General features: G+C 48.9%; 2 protein-coding genes across 4 annotated transcripts in view; one reads left to right on the top strand and one right to left on the bottom strand.

The window, feature by feature from the left end:
* The window catches only part of sh3gl3a (SH3-domain GRB2-like 3a), a 30418-nt gene extending 11839 nt beyond the window's left edge, over window positions 1–18579 (top strand). The window contains exons 2-11 of one of the 3 annotated variants that reach the window (XM_063481025.1): window positions 10279–10347; window positions 10604–10676; window positions 10777–10920; window positions 11805–11938; window positions 12510–12668; window positions 12878–12981; window positions 13484–13608; window positions 13686–13718; window positions 14288–14353; window positions 15258–18579. In XM_063481025.1, coding sequence (XP_063337095.1) covers window positions 10279–10347; window positions 10604–10676; window positions 10777–10920; window positions 11805–11938; window positions 12510–12668; window positions 12878–12981; window positions 13484–13608; window positions 13686–13718; window positions 14288–14353; window positions 15258–15460 — 1110 coding nt within the window. In that variant the 3' untranslated portion in view covers window positions 15461–18579. The remainder of the gene's footprint in view (window positions 1–10278; window positions 10348–10603; window positions 10677–10776; window positions 10921–11804; window positions 11939–12509; window positions 12669–12877; window positions 12982–13483; window positions 13609–13685; window positions 13719–14287; window positions 14354–15257) is intronic. The other 2 variants (XM_063481033.1, XM_063481041.1) reach the window with 2 other exon arrangements.
* Window positions 18580–19199: 620 nt separating this feature from the next.
* On the bottom strand, window positions 19200–20357 carry gjd6 (gap junction protein delta 6). Its single transcript, XM_063469067.1, has one exon. It carries the CDS (start codon window positions 20355–20357, stop codon window positions 19200–19202), a length of 1158 nt encoding a protein of 385 aa, XP_063325137.1.
* Window positions 20358–21323: the final 966 nt, after the last annotated feature.

The following is a 21323-nucleotide window of genomic DNA, read 5'->3' as shown; positions in this document are numbered from 1 at the left end:
CACTCACTCTGTAGAGTAAAGGCTGTCGTCACATGGTGTAATTAGCTTAAATATAAAATAATGACACTGGTGAGTGTTGATCAGTCAGCTGGGGGCCTTAAACACAGCTTTATGGGCCCTGTGTTGCTCCTGCGTGCAGTCATGATAACGTTGCTCCTCACACTCAGTCCAAAGATTTTCTGGACTCGATCACAGCTTTGGTGCGTGTGCGTGTGTAAGTTTAGCGTGTCCGAGGTGACGGCAGCGCTGCTTTGATGATAAATGCGATGCAGTCGTAGGTCTGCAGAGTGTGCGAGCCTCCTTTAGTGCGCTCTGTTATGGCACAGTCAGATTATTGCTCAATCCCAACACTTACGGTCAAAGTCCTCGAGTGTAAGTTCGGTCTTATGAATTCAGCTTTGACCTCACGATGGTTTTCATTAAGGTCACAGGAAGTGTTTCCACAAAGCAAAGGAGGTTTTTTATTTTTGACTCTTTGCTGATTAGCTGAGTATTGGTAAAGGCTCGATTAGCAGCAGACACAACAGAGAGCCAATCAGAGAGCAGGAACAGGTCAGGTTGACCTAAGACGTGATGAGGTTGACGTGACCTTTTCCACATTGTTAGTGGGAAGTTGTTGAAAGCCTCCTGAGGCTGCTGATTCGTCTTTTTTGTTCCTTTGTGTTGTTTCTATAACAGGTCGTGTGCTTTATTCTTTGCCTTTAAACGACGTCTGACTGTCGCGCGTACGCTCTGATGGACGCATCGGGGACAGCCTGGGGTCGTCATCCTGCTTTTTTTCATTTTGCCTCCTGCACCCAGCGAGGCGGTCGCTTTGCTCCAGTCTGCTTCCTCTCTCCTGTTTCCCTGCAGGCCGGCCTCTGGTCAGCTCCCTGTTTTCTTTTTCCTGGTTCTTGATGTCAGTCGGCTGCTTCTCCACAAAGTCTCTGGGTCACTGTTTCCAAAAGCTGCAGCAGGTGGAGAACTGGCTCCGGCCTGAGCAGAACAAATGTGCTGAAAGTCTGAGTGATGCGAGCGTCGCTGGAGGGGTGGAGTTTATCAGTGGTGTTGTTCGTGTACGCGACGCTCTCCGTGTGGGAAACACCGACCGAGCTTCACGCAGACGTGCAGAAGCGTCTGAGGACAAAACCAAACCAAGTCAGTGTCACAGCTTTGTTAGCAGGACAAAGCGATTACTGACCTCCAGCCTGTAATCACATCAACCTATCAGCTTGTTTATGGTGTGAACAGCAGTGAACAAGCAGGCGAGCGTTCAGGTCTGTGCTCCGGGAGCTCGCTGAAACAATACGTTCCTGCAAACACACACAAAGCACACACAGCTGAATTCCTGTGTACGTGCGGAGGCCGGTGACTCAGCGTTGCGAGAGATTCCTCTTTGTTTTGACGGGAATCTGCTGCTCGCTCCGGCGGGCGCTGCGGTTCGACTGGTGTCACTCTCCCCGTCGTTAATAACACACCTCACCTCAGAGCGTGACGCTGACTCACAAACACACAACAACCCAGCTGAGCTCGCTCTCCTGTTTCTCACTTTCTCCACTTCTCCAGACGCTGTGAGGCCGAGGCGAAACGCCGAGCGGGGACCGGAGCGCGCGTCGGTGCGGACGAGTGTTAAAGCCTTTAATTAACCTCCAGACGCTTTTGATTAACCTTAAAATCTGAGGTCAGATCTTTTCCAAGAGGTTAAAACAAGAACTAGTTTTTAGTTTCAGGGGAAAAAGAGATAAAAGTTTTGGACCTGAAGATTAAATTAAGTTTAATGAATACTTAACGACCCAGCGAACTCTACTTCCTTTAAGATGAGTGTGTTCTTTGTTCTGTGTGTAGAGCTGTCACATGAACATTTATTCAGTGCACACAGTGCATTTATTGAACGTTAGGAGGAGGTGGGACAACGGGCCAATAGGACCGCGTTTCGCTTCTTCTTTGGTCAGCCGTCTCACAGAGGCCGTCGCTGCTCTGAGGCTGCACAGACAACAGATGTTGTTGGGTGTGTTTCATTTGGACGTGCTGGAGACGCTCAGAGACGCAAACAAATCCCCCAAAGTTTGGTTTGATTTTCAGACTTCGGGCTTGTTCTTGTCCCAACTTAAGATCTTCTGAAGAGCTTTTAGAGTCATACTTCTTCATTTTTAGGCCTTTCCTTTTGGGAAAGTCAGAATTATTCAATAAAAATTGAAGAGAATGCAACAGGTTAATATACGAGGCCTCGGACGCCCTCGCAGAGGCTGGAAGCTGATGTTTACATGTGCGCTCTGGCTGCAGCGTTATTGCTTGGCGCGCGCGTGTGTGTGTGTGTGTCTGTGTGTGTGTGTGTGCGATCTGAGCTGCACAATCAAAGAAATGCTGCAAAGCTGCCGGCTGCTTTGATCTGTGAGGAGACGTTAACATCCTGATGAAGATGGCGGCGTGCGGGGAGTCGGCGGGTTTTCACTGCTGAGCCTCGTGTTCAGCGCTCGGGATCATTTCAGCTCTAATGTGTCGGTTTACGTGGAGTCTGGTGGATTAAAAGTCTGTAGCTGTAACCTGCTGCTAATGCATCTGGCCTGCAGGCATTGTGCCGTCTCCTCCTCTGACATCCATCAGCTGCCAAAGGCTGCGTTACTTTGGACAGAGGCAGCCTTTTGAAACAGTTACACATGGTTACATTTACAAACAGTTACATTTCACTTTGCATTCAGATGAACTTCCACGTTGTCCTTCATGATAACACGTTGCCTTTAAAACTGCATCTTTTGCACATGTTTTAAAGGAGACTGTTGAATTTTTGGACTTGTCAGCGTAGCTTAGTATGAGTCACAGTTCAAACTAATCCATCTTTTTGTTACACAGTGTCTTAGTTTAACTCCTGGTGCTCTTGAGGCTGCTGCAGGCCTTTGTCTCACTCTCCTGTCTCTTCCCTCATCATCCTCACCGTGCAGCACATCTTTAAGCTCAGCGTGTGAGAGCCCACGGGGTCAAGGTGTCCCGGACAGAAACCTCCTTGTGATGTCATTTGTCTGCTCATACACAAACTTTCATTGAGGGTCATTTAACCCTCATCATCCTCCTGCTTGCTCGTGCTGACTGTGCTGATCCAAGGATAAAAAGCTGTGATAAAATGTCGCCTGAGCTTGGATTACTGTAAATACGCTGAGCTCATTATTATTAACTTCAAACGTTCAATGGGAACGTCCAACGCTGGAAAAGGAGATACACGTCAGGAAGTGCGGAAAAGAAACCTGAACGTTAAACTGATCATTCTTTGTTTTTAGGAAAAGTCCCGGTCACGTGGCTAACCACGTCCCGACCCCAGCTCTGTGCTTGTGCTTCTGTGATGAATGATGTAGGCGGAGCGTGCAGCGAGTCTGCAGTGAGACGTTCAGCCTTCCTGTTCAGCGCCCCCTCCTCTGTCCTAGAAAGGCTCTGCCCGCCAGATTGGGCTCATTTCTCTGAGTCTGCTAATTTTACCCAGGCTCTGACCCACTTGGTGAATCTTTCCTGCTACTCGGCAGCACTTGTAGTCAAGCCTGAAGCGCACGCACGCGCGCACACACACACACACAAACAAACACACCCCACTCTGCGGAGTGTTTGGACTCGACGGTTGGCCGAGTGATCGTGTTGTGACTGCGTTCATTAAACTGCTGAAGGTGACACTGACGCTGTCGGGCACGGTCGGCTCGTAGCTCGGCGTGCAGCCAATCAGAGCTCTGAATTTATTATGAAACTGAGCAGTTGCACTGCAGCTTGACTTCCTGACGTTTCGGTGTCAGGTGGATAACATCCCAAAAACCTTTCTGGGCTTTTCTCAGGGGTTTATACACGTTTACCAGCTGTGGTAAAAGTGATCGCACAGCTGGACAGGTGTGCAGGTGGACGGGTGTGCAGGTGGGTGCAGGTGGACGGGTGTGCAGGTGGGTGCAGGTGGACGGGTGTGCAGCTGGGTGCAGGTGGACGGGTGTGCAGCTGTGTGCAGGTGGACGGGTGTGCAGGTGGGTGCAGGTGGACGGGTGTGCAGCTGGGTGCAGGTGGACGGGTGTGCAGCTGGGTGCAGGTGGACGGGTGTGCAGCTGTGTGCAGGTGGACGGGTGTGCAGCTGGGTGCAGGTGGACGGGTGTGCAGCTGGGTGCAGGTGGACGGGTGTGCACCTGGGTGCAGGTGGACGGGTGTGCACCTGGGTGCAGGTGGACGGGTGTGCAGCTGGGTGGGCAGCTCACAGGTCTTAGGTTGGTTGGGAGGACGTAGGCTCAGCATTAATGAAGCTGTGATGACTCTAAGAAAGACTAGTTTTTGTTTTGTCGGCGGCCTGAAGCCAGCGCTTCGTCTCGTCCCGTTTATTTAAATGGGATCTTCAGGCTAACTGATTGATGGGTTACCAGGTAAAGCTCATGTAATGTGACATTAAAAAGCAGACGTGCAGTTATGAAGGTGAATATTAGATTATGCACAGGTGGGTTCTGCCAGAAAACTTTGTTAGCTGCAGCGCTGCTGGGATGTTCATGGAGTGTGGTCCACCAGTACAGGCAGCTATGTCTCTGCACTGGTTTGTAGTGGTTTGCCTTCTTTTGACTGGTTCCATTCCATGTTACTGTCCTCAAAGCTTTAAAAATAGTTTCCCTCACTGATCTGTGCCTCGCTGCAGTTCAGCGGCGGCCTACAGGGACCGGAGATAAGATGGGATATCCTGTATCGATCCTCGTATTGATCTCATTCTTTGTATTTAATCCAGTGAGTGAGGAACAGTAAAATCAGCACCACGAGTAACTGACTGACTGGATGACGTTCAGTTACCTGAAGGAGAAGCTGCATCCAATATGACGCCTCGCCACGTCGTCACTCCGCTGTCATTTACAGCTGTTTGTGTGATTTGTCAGTGGGCTGTAAACGGCGCGTCGGTGTCCAGCCGGAGCTGCTGTAAACGGCGCCTTATGATCGGTTTATCACATGAGCAGCAGGACGCTGAGAGTCCAACAGCTGAGAACATGACACAGCGCTGAGTGGGTGGGACACTCCTTTATTTCCCGGGTGTAACATGGCTCACCTGTGCTTTTTACACCTAAGAGAACCAGAACGTCCCGCCGTCTGACCTCATAACAAACATGACAGCAAAGATGTCTGATCCAGAGGACGGCGTATCAGGTGTATCGTCTCAGGTTCTGTGCTAACGTACGATCAGGTTTAGTTTCTTCTGCACCTGTAACGGTGCTAATGGTCCAGTCCTGGGCTGTTCATGGATCTCACGACTGGATGATTTTTACTCTTTATTTCCTGCTGTAACAGAAAAATCTATCTGTGATAGTGTGGAGCATAGAAAGTGTCCTGTATATGTCCAACAGGTGAGTTACAGGTGAACATCCTCCGCCGTGCAGGTGTTATGAAGGAGAATTATCTACACAGAGCAAACAGTTTGTGTATCAGGCTGTAAACATGTTTATTTCTGCTGTAAAGTTTGAACATGAGTCTGTGGGGACTGACTCACTGCTGCCTCTGCTGGACGTCACAGGAACTGCAGATTTTTGGACTTCACGTGTCTGAAGGTTGATGCTCAGTTTAAGCTGTAGCGGTGCTGCGTGGTATGAGGGTTTGTGGTTATCGTACTCGTGTAGAAGCGCGCGTCTCTGTTGGAGTCTCTGAGGTGGACGACACGCTCTGTCTGCCTCAGTAATCCTGAATTTCCCCTCATGGACGTGATTTCCTGCCGCTCGGCGCCAGTCGCGTCGTCTCACGTCTGTTTAGCGTTCCTGGGTTGAACCTGAAAGTCTCGTGTTGTGTCCTCCTGGCAGTTCTCAGGTTAGCAGAGCTGCAGGTTGCTGTGTGATCTCCAGTCTCTGAATTCAGCCTGCAGGAAGTTTTTACTGAGCTGCTGTTACAGGAAGACCTCGTAGTTTCAATTCACATGGTGAATAAAAGGGCTGCAGTCACCATGTAATGTTTTCAGTGTTTTGTTGGCGTCCCTCCCACCCCTGCTTCTTCTAATGTTTTCTTTATTTCTACAAGTGCATGTTTTTATTGCACATTAGCTTCTGGTTCAGCTCAGCGTGTCTTAAACATGCTGTTTAGTTTTTATAAGCAGAGGATTAAAAAGGCCAAACAGACCTGGGATCAGCGTGCAGAAGCATGAATCAGACTGACCTTAAAGTTTATTGATCCCTAAATAAACACAGATATGGGTCAGATTTCAGCTCAGGCTGCAGTCTGAGGTCTGACTGCCCCAAATCTGAGAGCTTTACTTTGTGTTCAGAGAATTTTTATCCTCTTTAAACGGCGTCCGCGCTGCTGTTACTGCTGTGTGAGCGCCCGGCAACTCCAACCAAACCGTCAGCCAATCAGAGCCTCTGACAGTAACAGATTACATTTACTCATTTACTTCAGACCCAGCAACACACTCAGACAGAAACTGGTTCACCCGAAAGAGAAAACTCCAAAACACAGACTTAACAACGTGGTGTATGCTGTACAGTGCAGCGAGGAATGCCCAGACCTCTACATTGGAGAGACCAAACAGCCACTTCACAAGCGCACAACATAGAAGAGCCACCTCCACAGGACAAGACTCAGCAGTCCATCTGCATCTTAAGGATAAAGGTCACTCTTTCGAGGATGCTAATGTTCACATTTTGGACAGAGAGGACAGATGGTTTGAAAGAGGAGTGAAAGAGGCCATCTATGTCCACTGTGAGCGACCATCTTTGAACAGAGGCGGTGGTTTACGACACCAACTGTCTGCCATCTATAATCCAGTTTTGGGATCCTTCCCAGACGCCTTAACGCCCACTCACATCCTGAAATCACATGACAAGGTGGGGCCAGGTTTCACAATGAGCTCACCCGAAACCCTGGCTGATTAGGTCCCACACCCGCTTTCACACCTTGGCTCATGTGATTAGAGGATCACCAGGGGGTCCTTTGTCCCTCTTTGGGGGGATACTCCCACTGGGTTTAAATCTGGGACTCTCGGCCATTTGACCTTAGAACTGAAGAAGCTTCTCGGATGAGAGGTGAAACGTCTTCAAGCAACTTTAACCCTTGTATTATGTTGAAAAAAAATCACATTGATTATGTTGCGGGTCAAAATGACCCGCACTGTGTAAATCCACTCAGAATTGTCAAAAAACTGCAATAAAACAATAGCAACTTTATTTTCCATTAGAAAAACATTTAGAACACAGACATACAACACAGTTTGAATTACCATAACTCTTTTTAAGAACAATTTAGTAAAAGTTTTCCCTTTTTTACAAACACATTTCTTTTTAACTTGCCCGATTTTCTCAGTTTTTCAGCGTTCAACATTTTCAATTTTGTCCACATGATGGACAGAATGTGACTGTGTGCTTTCTGCAGATGTACTTTTTGCATTTCTCACAAACAGTGCTTGTTTTAATGTCTTCTCGTGAGGGACAGACCTGGCATCTTTTCCGTTTCTTTATACCTGGTTCCACTGAATCCACTGCAGATTGGTTGGATGGTGCACACTTGACCTTTTCAATGACAGCTGCTGCTGCTGGGGATCGAGCTGGTCTGACTCGCATCTGGATCTTGGGAGTGACAAGACTTTTTCCCAGTTCTTCCAGGAAAAGGCGACGTCGGTACAATTTACCCGCATTCCAATGTTGGTTGATTTCAGTCCACAGGACATAGGCATTGTAAGCAGACACATCCAAAATATTGTAGAAAATTACCAAGGGCCAACGAGCTGTCTTGCGCTGGCAGCTGTATGTCGCTGTGACTTTGTCAAGATTGTCTACTCCTCCTTTGGTGGAGTTGTAGTCTAGGATCATTTGTGGTTTTTTGTCATCTCTTGTGCTCAGCGATGCATCTGTGTGCATTGTGCTCATGACAAGAACATTCTTGTTTTTCTTTGGGCAATATGAAACAACTGTTGCTTTCTCAGTGAAAACAAATAATGAGGAATGCAGAGATCTTCCCTGCATCTTCAAAATTTCACTGGGAAGTTCTGGCTTATTTCTTCTGATTGTTCCCAACATAGTCAGTTTTCTCTTCTGAAGTTCCTCTCCAAGCCAGTAGGATGTAAAGAAATTGTCACAGGTGATGTTATGCCCTTGCAGCCCTTCACTCATCTGCAGCACCACACGCATCCCCTGATTCTTCTCAGATGCTCCTCCAGGTAGCTTTCCAGTGTACACTTGCATATTCCATGCATAGCTAGATTTTGCATCACAGGCTGCCCATATTTTGATGCCATACTTGGCCGGCTTGTTGGGCATATACTGTCGGAAAGGACAGCGACCCCTGAATGGGACAAGGCGCTCATCAACAGTAACATGGGGACCAGGGTTGTACAACAAAGGTAGAATTTCCACCCATTTATCCCATACATCTCTGATTGCAGCAAGTTTGTCTCTTTCACGTCGACCAGCTCTGGTTTCACGGTTGTCAAATCTGATCACACGAGATATCTTGAGAAATGTCTCCAAAGACATTGTTGCTCGAAAGATTGGCCTTCCATTCTCTTCATTCCATAGACTTGCAGTTGCTTCTCCCTTGGACCTGTATACACCAGCTAATATCAGAATTCCAATATAAGCATGCAAGTCAGTCTGATCCAGTGGCTTCCACTTCTCTTGAAATACACGCCTCCCTTCCAGGTTAGTCATGTCCAGTATGATCCTTTCTATTGGAGGGGATATGAAGAGTTGAAATGCTGATTGAATATCATCAACTCGTGTGATGGCAAATCTTGTAGGACCAGGAGTCATTTTGATGACATTAGAAGATGACAGCCTGCCTTGACTTCGGTGTGGTGATAATGACCATTTTATATTACCATCTTTAGATGTCCATGTCTCCTCTGTGGATGATGATTGCTGCATTCCTTGGTTTTCATTAGATGTAGAGATGGCGGCACACTCTCCCTCAGAATCCTCCTCCTCGTCTGAAAATTGGCAGTCTGGATCATCAATAACATTGTCCTCGGCCTCTGAAAGATCCTCAGTCTCTGAAACATCTTCTTCTTCATCACTATCCCAGTTGAAAAGCAGTGATAAAGCTTCTTCAGTCGTTAACCTCCTGGAGCTCATTTTTGGTGTGTTGAAATGACATGAGAACAGTGACAAGAATAGGGGAGAGAAAGTTTCTTGCATACACACCTGGGTCTGAATGTATATTCAGAAGCAGTCAAAACAAAGTACATCAAAGAGAAATGTTTATTTTGGATCTGAACAACTTTTTACTTACATAAAAGTGTGCGGGTCAAAATGACCCGCAACATCATCTTTGTATACAAACACTGCAGAGACATTCCAGGACACATCAAAGTGTCCATATTTTACACACCAGTTCATGACCCCAGATAAGGAAAAGTCATAAGGTTTCATGAAGAAAAAGAAAGGATGACCAGTACTTTGGTACACAAAAAAACTGGAATGGGTCAAATTGACCCTTAACATAATAAGAAGGTTAAGAAGTCCAGACGCTTTTCTTTGCAAACTCCTTTGACTACGATGACCTGGATGACTGAGAACCTTCACAGACACATTTACTCAAGTTACTCTCAGCGGTCTACTTTACACCTTTTTACTTCAGAGTGTCATCGCTCTGATGTTTTATACCAGCAACACCTTCAAAGTCAAAGTGTCGATGCAGTTTACTGTGTGATGTGCCCTTTTATTTTGAAAGGCACCGGCCTTTATTATATCACGAATAATGTAAACGTGCTCTTTAACCGATCAGCGTGTTAATGTTGTCCAGCTAAATGCTCACAGTAATAAAGTTTCTTTGAAGTGGCGACAGTGTTACTGCGGCTCGTTAACGATTGGTCGATGCTCGTGTTTCCTGTTTTTAACTCTGAATGTGTAAACCCGGCACGTTTACCAGATACGTGTCTATCACACAGGCTGGGAGTGAAGTCAGTCTATCCGCGTGGAGCTCTTTATATCCCAGAAAACATGGAGTCACATACGGCGCTGTGTGAGCCTGCTTCAAACAAAGATGTCACGCGGCGTGGGAATGAATTTAAACGTGTTTGGACTCAAAGTCAAATCTAAAATCTGCATTTATAATTGAAATGATCGTCACAGGAGGAGGTTTGTGTTTCAGCGTCTCTTCCAACACCACAGTGACAGATTGTGAGGATGATGTCATCCTCGGATAAATCCCAGAGACGTTAAACGGTGATTAATGAGCGTGAGCCGGGTTTACTCAGATGTGTTTAAATTTGAATGCAAGCAGGAAAAACTTTATTTAACGCATTCAGAAGCACAAACTTGATAAAAGCACAAATGTTAATAAATAAAGAAGCTTCAGGCCTCCATGACTCTGTGTGCTCTCTCTGTGCAGCTCCTCAGTGAAAAGATCAGCGGGGCAGAGGGGACGAAGCTGGAGGAAGACTTCTTAGAGATGGAGCGGGTGAGTCCAGCACACGCCGAGTGTTGCGTCTGCTCACCGATTTCACTCATACGCTCGGGACAGAACTGGGAGGTCTCGTCATCTTCAGCTGATGAAACACTTTGGGACGGTTCACTCGGGGCCGTCCGCTTTATTTAACTCGCCGTTAAAAAGTTTGTTAGCTTTAGGAATTGTAAGATTTCACAACAAACTGAACCGTTTGCTGAATTTAATCTTTCAGACGTCCTCCTGACATTTAACTGCAACCTTTTTTCAGAAAATCGAGGTGACCAGCAAGTCGGTGCTTGACCTCCTGTCCAAAACAACAGAGTACCTCCAGCCTAACCCAGGTGCGAAACACCTCCATGTGCTCCATGTTTGCTGTTCTTTGAGCTTTCTGTGCTACAAACTCAAACCTGCGTGCGTTTGATTCTTTGTTTTCCTCGCCAGCGTCTCGAGCCAAACTGAACATGCTGAACACGATGTCCAAGATCCGAGGGCAGGTGAAGACCACCGGCTACCCCCAGACCGAAGGCTTGCTGGGCGACTGCATGCTGCGCTACGGCCAGGAACTGGGAGAGGACTCTTTGTTTGGTACCAGCTCTCAGGTCCTCTAACAGCTGCACAGAGGCCGTTACAGGCTGAGCGCCAGCGCAAACCCTGCACTGGCACCGAGGCGTGAGCACGGTTATCTTTGGCCTTAGTGCAAATGCAGGAGTTTGGCCTTTCACTGCATAGACTCTGCAGGAGAGTTACAGCTTTAGGCCTTTAATGCAACATTTAACATGGACGCAGCTGCTTAGTACAAGACGCATGCAGAGCGTTCAGTGTTACAGTGATGCAGCAGTTTTCAAAGATTGCTCCATAATAAAATCTGCACAGTGCACCACAAGTTTAAAAGCATCACAGATCAATGTTGTGAATGCTGCTTTGCCTCCGTTCATGAACGCAGCTGCTCACGCGAGATGTCAGCGTAACGGCCGGACCTCGGTGTTGCTGAACGGGCGGTCTGCTGCAGAACGCTGCATGTCGGACAAAAACCTGCAGGACTGTATACAGGAGACGGCTGTACCGTCCGGTTACAGTGCATAGTCATACAATGCAGAAGTGTCGTTTGTAATGATGGCCAGCAGGGGGCGTGGCCTCAGGTTAGAGGAGGAGGTATGATTGCAGCCTGACGTTCATTTTAAAATTCTGGCCGTCAGAGTCGGAAGGCAGCCGAGTCTGAAACCGAGTCACCGGCCAATGAGCGTGCAGCGTCCCTCCTTTGAGCTCATCACTCGTCGTGAGGTCAGGATCCAAAGAACTACAGATTTCCTCCCTCGTCGTATCTCTGTGTTTGCCTCCCCCGGCTCTGTGCTGCTGTTAGTAGGCTGTGTGTATCAGTGTTGAATGAAGAGTTTGTACCTCGTAGATGATTTTATTGAGATCACTGTAATAACAGCTCATTGGAGTCGGCGTCTCTCTCTGTCCTGCAGGATGCGCTCTGGTGGATGTGGGTGAGGCCATGAGGCAGATGGCAGACGTGAAGGACTCTCTGGACATAAACGTCAAACAAAACTTTATTGACCCCCTGCAGAATCTACAGGACAAGGACCTCAAAGAGATCACGGTAAATTAGAGACAGACGAGAGACTGCGAGGTTCTCTGACCGCTGGCGCCGTTTGCAGCGCAGCAGAAACACGCGCTGAAATTTCTGCAGCGAATTTACAAACGGTTTGAAATCTGCCTGTCGGGGCGCTGCGTGCACAGATCATCCTACCTCCACTTTACTGCGTGAGATGCTGTGCAGCAAACCTGCAGCCTCTCCTCTCCATGTGCCGAGCTAATGCTAGCTGCTAACCCTCTGACCTGCACCTGGACTCTCAGGTGTGTGGGATTGAGTCACATCAGATATTTGTTTGGGCCATTCTTCTGATCGTGAATTTCACTCTTACACTCGAGTTTTTAGACGACGTTATCGTCAGTACACTCGCCTCGTGTTCTCATACGCTGATCGTGGCGTTTAGCCTCATGTGACCTCCACCTGCACACACCTGATCACTTCGCCTCCACATGAGCCACGAGTCAGTTCAGCAAATCAGTTCACGATGGTTTTAAATGAAATGTTTTTGTAAAGAAACACACAGTGTGACATGTGCGTGTGCTCCCCGTCGACGTGTTTCTGCCGCTGTTGTTCACAGCATCACCTGAAGAAGCTGGAGGGCCGCAGGTTAGACTTTGACTACAAGAAGAAGCGTCAGGGGAAGATCCCAGACGAGGAGATCCGGCAGGCGGTGGAGAAGTTCGATGAAAGCAAAGAGCTGGCTGAGAGGAGCATGTTCAACTTCCTGGAGAATGACGTAAGAGACGCGAAGACGCGGGTAACGGGGAGGGTTTCACACGTGAGACGTTATCGTTTCCTCGCGTCCTCTGACGTTGAGAGACGTCTGATCCGTTTTCTTACACCACTTCAGCATTAACCTGACCGCTTTTAACGTGTGTGTGTGCGTGCGTGTGTGTGTGTGTGTGTGTGTGTGCGCGTGCGTGCGTGTGTGTGTGTGGCCACCAGGTGGAGCAGGTGAACCAGCTGTCAGCACTGATCAAGGCGGCGTTGGAGTACCACCAGCAGTCGTGTGAGATCCTGGAGGAGCTCAGTGGGAAACTGCAGAAGAGGTAAGAGAGCCGCTTCTCCTCCGCTGCGATCGGGGTTCGTGTCTGCGTGGCGCTCGCGGCGTTCTTCGGGAAGTCGTTTCACGGCTGTGAACAGCAGGTCTGTCAGCAGCATTTTTAAAGCGGGAGCTCACTGAGTCGGTCTGTCACTGAAGGTGTTTTTCACACTTCAGGTTCTGTTCTTGATGAAAGCGTCTGGACTCTGATTTGGCCGCCGCTCGCTGTCGGCGGATTGTGCAGACATCAGAAGTTTTATCCTCCTGAAATGTCAGAGCCTGTTACTCCATGTTTCCATCAATAAAGGCTAAAAACACTTCTTTGGTCCTCGTTAAACACCCGCTCAGTAAGGTAGAAATAGCGAGTAAGAGCGCTTATAAACCCTGAAATATGTTGAGATCTGAGGTTTAAAATGTGGGCCCGTTTCCCCTCGGAGCGTCCGGTCTGCCGCCGGAGAGGAAATGTCGGCTTTGATTCGAACGGCCTCCCTCTCTCTCTCCTCCTCCAGGATATCCTCGGCCAGCAGCCGGCCCAAGAGAGACTTCAAACCAAAGTCGATCAGGAGCAGCATCGAGGCGCTCGACAACAACCAGCACAACGGCCTGTCCTACAGCTCCTCGCTCAAGTCCACGGGTACGCCGTCCGTCTGTGTGTCTCAGTTTGTTTCCATCGTTGCTTTGAGTCCCACTGTTTTTCTTCTGCTGTTATAGATACGCAGATCAGCCACGCACTGAACGGGAAAAGTAGGTATTCCTTTATGTAGCCCCCCCCCCCCCAACACACACACACACACACACACACACACACACAAGCTTTTCTCATACCTCATCGTTAATCATCATGTTCATCGTGTGGGAATGTTTCCATTTTTACAAACTGACAGTGAACGTCTCACCTGTTTCCGGCGGCGTCCTGACCGCCGCTCTGCTGAACACAGTGATGGAAACTCGAGCTGTGATGTTTTAGTCGCCAGCTGTAGTTTGAGTGACGCCTCTGAGCGTGTCGCACTGATGTTTCATAGACAGGTCAGAGTTCACAGGAAGTTTATCTCTTCATTTATGTTTAATTTAAAAAACTGAGCTCAGCTGCACGTTGTCACCTTAAACTCTGACACAGTGACGAGCTCCGAACGACTGATAGATGAAGTGAGGACTGAGTAAAAGTGAAAGCTTTGAGTTTCCTGCAGCTGTTGTTGATACGCTGCTGCCCTCTGCTGGTGGGAGTCTGACACCACAGCGGTGCTCTGATCCTCTCATTGTTTTTGTTGTTTTGTGCTCATCGCCATCTCCATCTGTCTCCACATGTCATCCAGCTGATCACATACCATCTGTGCCGCTGTCATGGCCCGACACCCCCACTACCAACGGCAACGCTCACCGTGAGTAACGCACACCGACGCCGTCGCACATCTGCCCGCATCTGTGAGCGGCAGCCCCGGGATTTTATTTTTGATATCCAGCAAAAATACAGTAAATTTTCAGCTGATCAAACATGAGATGTGGGTGAATTTTGAAGCATTAGGTTATTTTTCACCTCATGATCTTCATCTGTCGGTGTTGTCACTGAGCAAACGTCACCCACTGGATGTCTTCTTACCGTCTTTGTCTGGATGAATAACCCGCTCTTTAACCCTGTTTCAGATAAAGCTGGGATATAAAATTTTAAAATATGAAACTATTTGCAAATAATGAATTTTAAATCTTATTTTAAAGACAAAATTCCAAAAACGGCAGATCAGAGGCTGAAACTGAGAGATTTGATTGTTTCTGTTCATCCATTTAGGAGAAAATCCTAAAAATAATGGATCCTGTGAAACAGAGACGAGCCCCAGAATCAGCTCTCGACCCATGCTGGGGAGGCCTGTGTGCTGCTGGGGAGGCCTGTGTGCTGCTGGGGAGGCCTATGTGCTGCTGGGGAGGCCTGTGTGCTGCTGGGGGGGTCTGTGAACAAGACCCCACCAGCAGAGGACACACAAGAGTCCACAAACCCAGCAACTTCGCTCAGACCAGGTGTACAGGGCCTGGAGCCGGGGCTGAGGGAGGGGCTGCCGGGTACTAGGAAGGAAGGAATTAGGGAGAATGAATGGAGGGAAGGAATTAGGAACAATGAACTGAAGGAAGGAATTAGGAAGAATGAATAAAGGAGGGAAGGAATCAGGAAGAATGAAAGAAGGAAAGAGGTGACAGAGAAGGGAAGCGTTGTGCTTTCATTTCGCCGCTGCGTCACGAGCCCCGTCCGTCCATCAGAGGTTTTTAAATAAAGTTTTTGGTGTTTGTCTGCAGAGCCGGAGGTTTTGGATCAGCCCTGCTGTCGCTCCCTCTACGACTTTGAGCCGGAGAACGAGGGCGAGCTGGGCTTCAAAGAAGGCGACATCATCATCCTCACCAACCAGATCGACGAGAACTGGTACGAGGGCATGATCAACGGCGAGTCCGGCTTCTTCCCCATCAACTACGTGGAGGTCATCGTCCCCCTGCCTCAGTGAAGAGCGCCGCCGCCGGGCCTCCGTGGACTCTCCTCGGCCCGACTCGGGCGTGAGCGTGCGGCGGATCGGCAGATTCTGTTTCGAACCACAGACGCGGATGTTTCGTCCCGGCCGACTTCAGATCAAACGTCTCCTTTACTTTTGTCGTCTGTTGATATTTAAGAACCTGAACGGAAACCCGAGCCTTTAACGGGACACTCGGCCTCAGCCTGTCGCTCCGCTCGCCGTCCAGCACCGCCGCCTCTGCCGGGTATCCCGACGCCTCCGTCTGACCACTACAAACATTTCCTCACTTTATGGTCACGTTAGTTCTGCTAAAAGTCACCTTTCAATGTTTCCTGGTTGTGTCAAAAATGATGTGTTGCAAATCAGAATCAGACAGGAAGTGAGCAGCTCCACATTCCCACAATCCGAGGATGGAGGTGCTTTTATTTTGAAATGGAGCTCGGCGAGGTTCTGGTTTTAATGTGAGAGACGTGAGCGGGTGACTTTGGTCTGTGTGACGATCCAAATCCAGCCTTTGTTTGAAGCCTCGCGATTTCCAAATCTCATCCACTTCATTCTGACGTCACTTTGTTTCTTTACTTTTGTAGTTTCGGCGCCGTTTCTGTCCTTAGTTACAACTTTATGCTGAGACGTGGACAGCAGGAGACGTTTTAATGGTTTCAGAAACACGAGCAGTCAGGCGATCAGTCGTGTTTCCCAACCTTTTGGAGCCACGGCACATAGCTCACATTAGAAAACTCACACGGCACCAAAACCATAGTGATCATTTATCCCCGTGGCTCCGTTTGTCCCCACTATACCTTTAAGTGGTTCGCCTGGTGTGACTCCTCCTGCCGCCTGCTCGTCTCACTCTGCGTTCTGTGATCGGGTTTGGTGGCGGTCACGTGCCACGCTCTCAGATCTCAGCGGTTAGCACAGGTGTCACCCTAACGGACAGAAACGGTGACCCGAGCTCCAAAAACCCAAACTTAACCTTCTTTAAGTCAGAATATTTAAAATGTGAAGCTGAATGTTTGACCTGTGTTGGTTTTCTCCACTGGATTTTATTTTTCTGTTATTCTGCCCTCTCGGCTCCGACGGCCGGTCTGTGTTTAAACTTCACGTTTGCCCGCCGGATGCGTGCACGGCGTCGCTCTGAATGTGTCTCTCTGTGTTTACATGCTCTGACTCTGACGGTTCGTTCTCAGGACCAGGAACGCCGCCCTGTCCGACAGCCTGAAGGTGATGTTTGAGCTGTCGTCTGCACTGAAGCTTTTTAGCGTCTGCCTTCCTCCTCCTCCTCCTCTTCAGCACTTTTTCACACAATCACAGTCAGATAAGCACAGATCTTTGTTCTGTACTGTGATGTAGACCGGAGCAAGTGGCTGTTTCTCATCTTCAAGCTGAAGAAGTCTGTGAAACTCGTCTAGCTCCTAGTTTTAGTGGGATGAGTCTGAGGCTTTTAACAGCTGCCGTCTGTTTAGAGTCAGCAAATAAGAAGGAAACCAACAAACGCCGTCCTCTCTTTGGCTTTTTACTTTAGTTTCACACTTATTTTATCATATTTTTGTAAGAAAGCTCCTGTTTTTATTTCCCATCACTGTAAATCAGCCCCGGCTCCGTGTGCACCGCTTTAAAGGACGTGTGTGATGATGATGATGGTGGCGTTGTCTGTGAGACTCTTAAGGTTGTGATGGACTGGCAGCCTGTCAGAGACCCAGAGTTGGACACGTGATTTAGCCCGAGAACAGCAGCGTTTACCCGATTTAAAAACTTCGCGTCATTAAAGTCCAACGACACGTGATTGACGTACTGAGAGAGAAACAAAAAATGCCTTTTTTTTTTAAACGACCACTCGGTGATATTTATGGAAACATCGCGTCGGTGCTTTAGGGTTAGAAGTGTTCGTCAGCAGCGTTTACCTTCAGGTTGGATGATTACGCGTGATTTATTACGTCTTGGTTTGTCTCGATTTTCGGTCCCAGACGCTCTGATCAGAGGTTTAACAAACGGTCACAGCAGAGCAGGTTTATTTCCACATCGAGTGATCTGGCTGTCGTCTGATGATCGCTTCGCTTCTGTTAGTTCATCTTTTTCAGTCTGTTTCTCCCTGAGGTCAAATCAGCAGGTGAGTGACTGAACGTGAGGAGAAAAACTGTATGAGCTGTGATTTTAGGCTTTTAATTTGAAAGTTAAACAGGAACTGAACAGCGTTCCAGCCCAGTAAAACCGTGCTTATTCTTTATTCCAGCAGGTTTGACCCACCTCTGTTTTTGATTTTATTGTAGTTTTTTACTGTAGTCCAATCGCAGACTGAAGGCAGACGCTCGGCTGCTTCTTTAATCTAAACCTGATTTAGCTCAGTCGTGTGTGGATCAGCTCGACAGGCTGTGTTGGATTCTTACTGTTAGCTTTCTTAGATGTATGATGATTTTTTTTATTTACAGTTAATTATGAGTTTGGGGGAGCGGGGAGCTCTTACCTACACAGAGGACATGCTCCACAAACAAGAGAGGAGTTGTGAAATGAGCGGACCCCCACAGGGTCGCCTGAGCTTTATTTTTGACCACAAGCACTCTTTCCAGCTTCGGCACCGTCTTGTCGCCCGGAGCTCTCTCCACGGCTTCCTCCACCACACACTTCTCCCCACGCCTCCATCACTATAAAGGGGGGAGGGTCATTAGCTCCATCATAATCACCTGTCCCCTCTGACGTCCTGGCACCGCCCCTCCACTGCAGCAGGCCAGAGACCACACCCCTGCCACAGAGACCACACCCCTGCCACGGGAGGTTTTTTCTGTTTTCATAAATGCATTTATCATAAAAACACCCAGATGTTTGGTTTTGTTTACAGGCTTCAGACTGAGCCCACGATCGGCCTTCCTCACACTCCCACAGTGAGAATAACTGACTCTTTGATACACTAAAATAAACCGCTCTCTCCACCCCGCGCCTCCGTTTGCCTTTGCAGTCTCAGTGTTCAGTCTGCAAACCTCTTCCCTGCACAAGAAACCGTCACAGTTCTGTGTTTTAGTTTTTCAGTAGCATAATTTATGCAAAAGGTGTTTTATAGATGTTGTAAATGAATATATTCCAAAAATATATTGCGTAAATAAATGACGAGTAAATATCGAGGCAGCGTTCATGTGTGTTTTCTTTCTTTGTTCAGTCTGTTCTGTCTATACACAAAATTATGTCAACATCAGGTTCAAACTTTACATCCAAATATGACTCAATTAAAATATTTGAAACTGGAAATGAGTTCCAGTTCATCGTAGGTGAAAGGACAAAAATGAGCAAAGCCGGGGAGCGAGGCGAATGTTCCAGGACAAAGGTCGAGATGTTACAAACAACACTTATTTTTATTTCTTGGTATTCAGAGTCTGACCTGTTCAGTTAGGATTAGTGTGTCTGCCATGACAAAGTACGTTTAGCAGCTTAATGCATTTTATTTATTTATTTTCTGTATTTCATATTTATTTTTATCCATTTCTGTCTTTAGTGCAGGACTTTGGTCAGCATGACATATTTGATAAATGTGCACAGACTTCTAATCTAAACTGATTATTACAGGACAGTCTGAGCAGTGATGCACCACAACTTTTAAATGTAGTTTCACTGGTCCCGTCCCTCATCACAGTGTAAGATGAGTTTGTCTCTGCTCCATACATGAGGAGGTGATCCAGGTGTTTTTTTGGTGACGCAGAGTGAGCTCCATGGATCGGTATAAATAACGACAGCGGTGTCATGGAGACTAAATCCAGACCTCGGCACTCCTGTGTTTGGACCCCCTGATCTCCCTCTTGCTCTTCAAAGGCTGCCTCTCTCCTTTATGGGAGTCCTCTCTCCTTAGGGGCTCCGGTCTTTTCTCTCGGACCTCCTCCGGCTCCCTCATCCTGCCACAGTTCACCCCACAGGTCCAGTCCGGCTGGTGACCCACCACCAGGTTCAGGGTGGGCAGCGAGGTGGTGCTGGTCACGTCCCTGAAGCCTAAAGAGGATGTGAAGGAGGGGCTGTCTGGAGGGAAGGTTTCGTATGCTCCCCAGGACGCGTGCTCCCGCAGCCGCACTGCCCGGCGGATCTTCTTCCAGCCCAGGTGGTTGAGCTCCAGCAGGTTGAGCAGGATGCAGAAAACCCCGACACAAAACATGAAGAGCAGGAAGATGGTCTTCTCTGTGGGCCTGGAGACGTAGCAGTCCACCGGCTGGCTGCAGGGAGACGTGGTGCACAGGAAGTGGACGGGCACCTGGAAGCCAAACAGCTTCCACTGAGCCAGGACGAAGCCCACCTCCAGGACAGCCCGTAGGCACACGTGGAAGATGTAACATTTGGACAAAACCCCTCCGGAGCCCGCATGAGCCTCTGCGCCCCCCTCCCTGAAGGTGCAGGCTCGGGTCTGGCTCGAGTTTTTGGGGTCCAGCCTCTGGAGGTCCTTGGCGGCGATGCCCTCCAGCACGTTCGCCAGGCTGTGCCCCAGGTGCTTATGGGACTGGATGGAGCAGCTGTCTGAGTCGCAGCTCCGATCATAGGCCTGTCGCCCGCCGTCCCGGCCTCCCTGCCCCGGCGCGTCGCCCGCACCCTGCCCCAACCTCTGGGTGGCGTTGTGCTTGGACAGGTTGTGCCACGTGTAGATGATGAAGCAGAGCGATGGCGTGGACACACTGATGATGTGGAACACCCAGAAGCGAGGCTGGGAGATGGGCGCGAAGGCGTCGTAGCAGACGGTGGAGCAGCCCGGCTGCAGCGTGTTGCACACAAACATCTCCTGCTCGTCGGTGTACACGTCCTCGGTGGCCACGGCGACGATCAGGAGCCGGAAGATGACCATGACGGTGAGCCACAGTCGGCCAATCATGGTGGAGTGCTGGTGCACGGCGTCCAAGAGGCGCTTGAGCAGAGTCCACTCCGTCATGGTGGCCCGCGGCTGCCGGCGGCCTCGAGGAGGGACGAGCTGCCTGGAGTGGAGCAGTCTGCTCCAGAGCGGTCCACCTCCTGAGAGCTCCCCAATGCAGACTCGATGTGGGCTGCACGGTTTGTTTATGACAGAGGAGCCAGGACGCTAAAATCAAGAAGCTCCATCCTTCACTCTCTGAACCTGCAGCTGCTCTGAGCCTGAGCGCTCGCCGCCGCTGCCTTCCAGAGAGAGAGAGAGTCGCCCATCTTTGGGAGATAAGGATGTCCACTTGACACGAGTCACTTGGCGCGCTCAGTCCTCTCTTGTCCTCAGGATCCATTTAAAACCCGAGAGACATCAGCCTTCCTCTGCTGGAGGAGCTGCTGATAGTGCGCTGATAGAGCATTCTTCACAGGCCTCTAAAAGCTGGCGGGCTCTTCCTTTAATGGAGACGCCCCCCTTTTTTTTTTTTTTTGAAAGATGACTAGTGCAGAAGAACACGCGTGTGTCATGCATGACCGTCACACACAGAAAGTCACAAAGACGTTTGTCTGGAAACACGACGAGCAAAAAGTGGTGTACCGACGAGCTTCCGGACGGCCACAGCTCGGTCTGTGGAGCTTTTCTGTCTCTCGGCCTGTTTTGACGGCTCCTCTCGAGCCACTCGCCAATCCTCTTATCTGTGTTTTAAAAAAAGCTCCTTGAAAGGTCTGCTAGCATCAAACCGTCACGTCCCCGAGATAAAACGCTCCCCGACCCCCTTTCTTTACTTCAAACGGTCCCAGGAGCCCCGTGCGAGTCCCTCCTCAGAGCTCTGCACTTTCTATTTCTGACACGAGCGTTCCGAAATGTTGACTCAGCCTCAGCGTAATTCAAATCAAATCCTCGTGAGAACACCTGAACCCCGCCTACACCTGACAGACACGACACACGTTTCTTATTCTGCATACAGCTCACTCAGCCAAGCTGCTTCTCTGCAGACGT

This window comes from Pelmatolapia mariae, linkage group LG1 (assembly GCF_036321145.2).
Source record: "Pelmatolapia mariae isolate MD_Pm_ZW linkage group LG1, Pm_UMD_F_2, whole genome shotgun sequence".
Lineage (NCBI taxonomy): Eukaryota > Metazoa > Chordata > Actinopteri > Cichliformes > Cichlidae > Pelmatolapia > Pelmatolapia mariae.
The sequence above is the reverse complement of the archived record's forward strand: the minus strand, read 5'-3'. Positions and strand labels throughout refer to the sequence as shown.